We start from the raw sequence: 4,445 nt of genomic DNA, 5'->3' as shown, positions 1-4,445 counted from the left end.
TACAAGTTTGAATATAAATACAAAAAATAAGTATAATTTAAAAATTAAAACAATAAAATAAAATTACAAACTTGAGTCGCACAACTTGACTTTTTATGACAAATGAATAAAACTAAATAAATTAAAAAATCACCACAAAGATATATATTTTATAAATATATTATTTAACATATATACATACTCTCCCCCCCCCACTCTATTTGATTTCCTCTCCTCTTTCCTTGTCGTTGGATCTCTTCTTCGCTGCCTGTCATCGTCGCCTCTCATCGTTAAAAGTCCATTGTTGTCGTCTCTTGCCGCTGAAACCTTTTGCCACCGACTTAAAAGATGAAGAAACCCGCTACTAAATGATAGATCTGGGTTGATGGTTAGAAGGAATAGCCAAAAAAAAAAAGATGACAATTAACGATGATCGCGGCGATAAAGACGGTGGCGGCAACGGCAACAGTAGTGATAGCATTGAAGAGAGGAGAAAAAAAAGTTAAACGAAAGTAAGGATAGAAGTCATTTTTTGTGTTTTGGCCTTAGAGATTATTTTGATTAAAAACAATCAAAACAAATTTTATACATTTTAAATTTTGTGTATAATTTTTTTTTGTGTTTTAAAAAATATATTTTTAAAAATGAATAAATAAATACATTTTGAGTGTTTTAAAAAATTAAAAATTAAGAACGAATTAAACACAGTAAAGAGAAAACAATCTAATTAGCTAACACAAGTCCTCAATAGTAAATAATTGAAAAAGAAAAAGGGAATACAATTGCTTATCTTTCAAAAGAAAAATTGAATTCAAATGGAATTAAAATTTTGGCGAACATCTCTCATCTTGATTTAATAGTAGAGTTTCAAATTAAAGCATCAGCATCATCAACCCACATAGGCACATACCTAAATCGTGGTAGATGAAGAATATGCACCATGCATTTCAGACCTTTTCCAAACCAAAGAGAGAATATTCAGTTCAGGTGCAAATCAAAATATTTACCAAATTGACCATCAACATCCATAAAAGATAAAGCAAGCATTATAATAATAACATTTTAGCTCGAAATTAAACAGATGTCTTACCACAAAATTGAAATTCAAGTACCATTGCCAGAACAGGGAAAAAAGGGCAGAGCATTTAACCAGCAATCTATGTATTAGGGTGGTCTGGTCCTAAGCAAAACGCTTCTTAAGAGTACTTTTTGACAAAACAAAACAATGACTTGACCTGATCAAGCATCAACCCTCTCTGGTACATCTTCAACATAGGTAATCTTGGCGGTGGGCTTTGCCAACAGATCTGTGTACTCTTGGTACGGTGATTTTGAGAAGCGAGTCTCCTTCCAAAAGTCAGGGGTCAGAAACCCATAGGTTTTCAGCAGACAATCGAAAGTTGCCTGCAAAATAATCCGCCGGTCACTTGCCCAATTTTTAAAAGCAAATAAAATCCGAGCACCAGTTTCAGATTTTCATTTTACAACATAGTCCAACAAGCAAACAAAATAAATTGAATACAATATATGTGCAAAATTAGATCGACAGATCAATTAAGTAGGGTTCCTGATATATGCTGAATAATTTTGGAGCATGAAACATCTGACTAACAACAAAGGCTCATAAAAGAAATTGTTCCAAATGTAAATCTCCTGAGAAGGATAAATAAATAAAACACGCAACCAACAAAAGACACAAGTAGAACTTGTACTACTAAATTCAACAAAACTGTCTAGCCACTTCCCCAATAAATTAGGTTATGAGACAACCTACAAGAGCCTATATATGTGTATGACATAAATTTTATCTAAATATAACAAAAATGCATAAAAATATAATGTGAATGCAACATCATATTATTAACATTAAGAATCTATCAAGTATTACTCTACACGTCAAACACTCCATTTACATAACAATCATATCCCATACAACATGATAAATCCAAACCCCCCCCCCCCCAAAAAAAAAAAACAAAAAACACTGTTGAAGCTTATAAAGACTTGTTGTAGCATGTGAACCAGGTGACTAGATTTCTTTTGGGGGGGGAGATGTGGGGGCAGAAGATACCATAAAACTAATCAAAAAAATGAAAAAATAACTGAGTAGCGGGAAAAAAGAATGATGCAGCAGGGGAAGAACGGGAAAGAAAAAGGGGCAGACGAGGCTTGAAAATAAATAATTCCAACAGGAAAAATTTTGGACTGAGAAGAGAAAAGAACGGCAGTAGCAAAAAAAAAATAACAGGGAAAGAGGGGAAAAGTTGATGTCTTGTTGTCCATATGAATGTTGAGCTCTTTTCCATAAATTGCTTGCATTATTTAGGGCTAAGAACAATGGAAAAAAACTACAGAGAAAAACATCAATTTTTGAGTATTTTAACAAATAAACCCCAACAAAGCAGGGTGTTGAACAGGAAAAAAGAAGAAAAATATCAGGCACTCAACAAAGCACGACCAATACATGCCCATGTCCACAGCATCCAGTACCCATGCAACCCTTAAACGGCTCTGATTCATAGAATCAACAATTAAAACGGATCTACAAAACATTCAAACAATAAACAGTCAAATGTTCAAACCTTTTAAGAGTCCAAACAAGTCCTTCAACTACAAGCTGTAACCAAAAGGCTCATAAACTGATAAACAAGAAGTAAACATAAAAGGCAAAATCATATCTAACTCATATGATGGCAGATACACATATGGATCCGCCACATCAAACCATATTAGACAAGATATACTATATCCAATTCAAAACTCCTATAAAGCTTTAAAGTGAAAAAAAACAAACAGTTCATTTCATAGGTCATATCTAACTAAATTCACAAACAGTTCATTCCACTTCTATGATAATCCCGATGACTACATTAGACATGTGCTGAAGAAGGGTTTCAATCCAATTACATAAGTTTGTAGGCAATTAAAAGCATCTTCATTCCCCAACCCACTATTAAATAGGAGCTCCTCACCTAAGATGCATAACAAGTATAGCAGTCAAATGAGTATTGAATATCATTCAGAAAGATAAATTGCACCCGCGTTGAGATCAGAGGTAGAGCCTAAGAATCAGAATTTATAACAGTACGTGTTACAGATCAGACCTTAACGAAATTTCCAAGAGTTTTGGTGGAGCCACGCGAAGACGTGAAGACATCATCAATACCGGCGAACTGAAGCACCTTCTTGGGCACCCTCGCCGCCACGATACCGGCCCCACGAGGAGCAGGAACCATCCGCACGGTGACGGACCCACACTTTCCGGTAACCTTGCACGGCACCGTATGAGGCTTCCCAATCTTGTTACCCCAATAGCCTCTCCTCACCGGAATCACCGACAGCTTGGCCAGTATAATCGCACCACGGATCGCCGTCGCCACCTCCTTGCTGCACTTGACGCCCAGACCGACGTGGCCATTACAATCGCCGACGACGACGAAGGCCTTGAACCGAGTCCTCTGACCGGCTCGGGTCTGCTTCTGAACAGGCATGATCTTCATGACCTCATCTTTCAACGAAGGCCCAACCAAAGTGTCGACAATCTGGTGCTCCTTGATCGGGAGAGAGTGGAGGTATATTTGCTCCAAGCTTCGGATCTTGCCGTCCTTGACAAGGCGGCCGAGCTTGGTCACCGGAACCCATTTCTCCTCCTCGTCGCGTCGGGGGCCGCGACGGCGGCCACCCCTTCCACCGCGGTCGCCGCCCCTACCGCCACGGCCAAAGCCTCGGCCGAAACCGCCTCGTTCTCCACCTCTCTCAGCCATGGTTGTCTGTAGCTAGGGTTTAGAGAGAGAGAGACGTTGATCGAGCGAGAGAAGAGAGCGACGTGAAACCCTAGGCTTTGGGGGGCGAAAAACTTATATACGTGCTCTGTGGAAGAAGTAGGGTTTCCAAGAGGATTGAGGGGGTGTTTGGATTGTAGGATGAGGAGAAACTAACATTGGTTTTGATTTGGCTCTGTTCCGGATAGGGATATGACCCGAATAGTGTTTTGAGCCCTGAAGTCTGAACTGAGGATAGCAACTGGGTGTGGGTGGACATGCTTCGGATTTGGGTCTAATTTTGATTTAAAATTTAGATCAAGAAATAATAATTCAGTCCGAAATTCTTTTATAATTACAATCTGAATTCAGGAATTTAGATTTCAATTCGCTCTCAAATAAGTATGAATATGAATTTTAGCATTTTCTTCTGAATAAAAGTTACAATTTTTGTTTTTAGATGTTTTAAATTTATATATTCAAAGAAAGCCAAGGACAAAACATTTAACAATGTTCTAATATAAGTATGATGATGACTTGTGAAGGTAAAAAATAAATCATAAGATCTCAAATCAAAGTTTACTTTTTGTTTAAGTAAATTTTAAATGATGATATAATTCTTAGTGTAATGGTTAGATGATGATTGTCTTTAAATTAATTATAATTTGTAGATCATAATAAATTCAAGTCCAAAAACTAATTTCT

At 37.2% G+C, this 4,445-nt stretch overlaps 1 protein-coding gene across 1 annotated transcript; it reads right to left on the bottom strand.

The window, feature by feature from the left end:
* Positions 1-1,007: 1,007 nt before the first annotated feature.
* LOC127790681 (40S ribosomal protein S2-4-like) lies at positions 1,008-3,820 on the bottom strand. The gene is made up of 2 exons (XM_052320282.1): positions 3,084-3,820; positions 1,008-1,383 (listed from the first exon to the last, which is right to left on the bottom strand). Exons 1-2 carry the CDS (start codon positions 3,741-3,743, stop codon positions 1,219-1,221), a joined length of 825 nt encoding a protein of 274 aa, XP_052176242.1. The 5' UTR covers positions 3,744-3,820; the 3' UTR covers positions 1,008-1,218.
* Between the last annotated feature and the right edge of the window lie 625 nt (positions 3,821-4,445).

This window comes from Diospyros lotus, chromosome 14 (genome assembly GCF_014633365.1).
Source record: "Diospyros lotus cultivar Yz01 chromosome 14, ASM1463336v1, whole genome shotgun sequence".
Classification (NCBI taxonomy): Eukaryota; Viridiplantae; Streptophyta; class Magnoliopsida; order Ericales; family Ebenaceae; genus Diospyros; species Diospyros lotus.
This window is presented reverse-complemented; position numbering and strand designations above follow the sequence as displayed.

Bases quoted from the DNA above. Each gene is read 5' to 3' on its own strand.
- LOC127790681 (XM_052320282.1), bottom strand. From the start codon at position 3,743: ATGGCTGAGAGAGGTGGAGAACGAGGCGGTTTCGGCCGAGGCTTTGGC. The intron at 1,384-3,083 runs GTCTGATCTGTA...ATTATTTTGCAG, and splicing joins CTCTTGGAAATTTCGTTAAG to GCAACTTTCGATTGTCTGCT.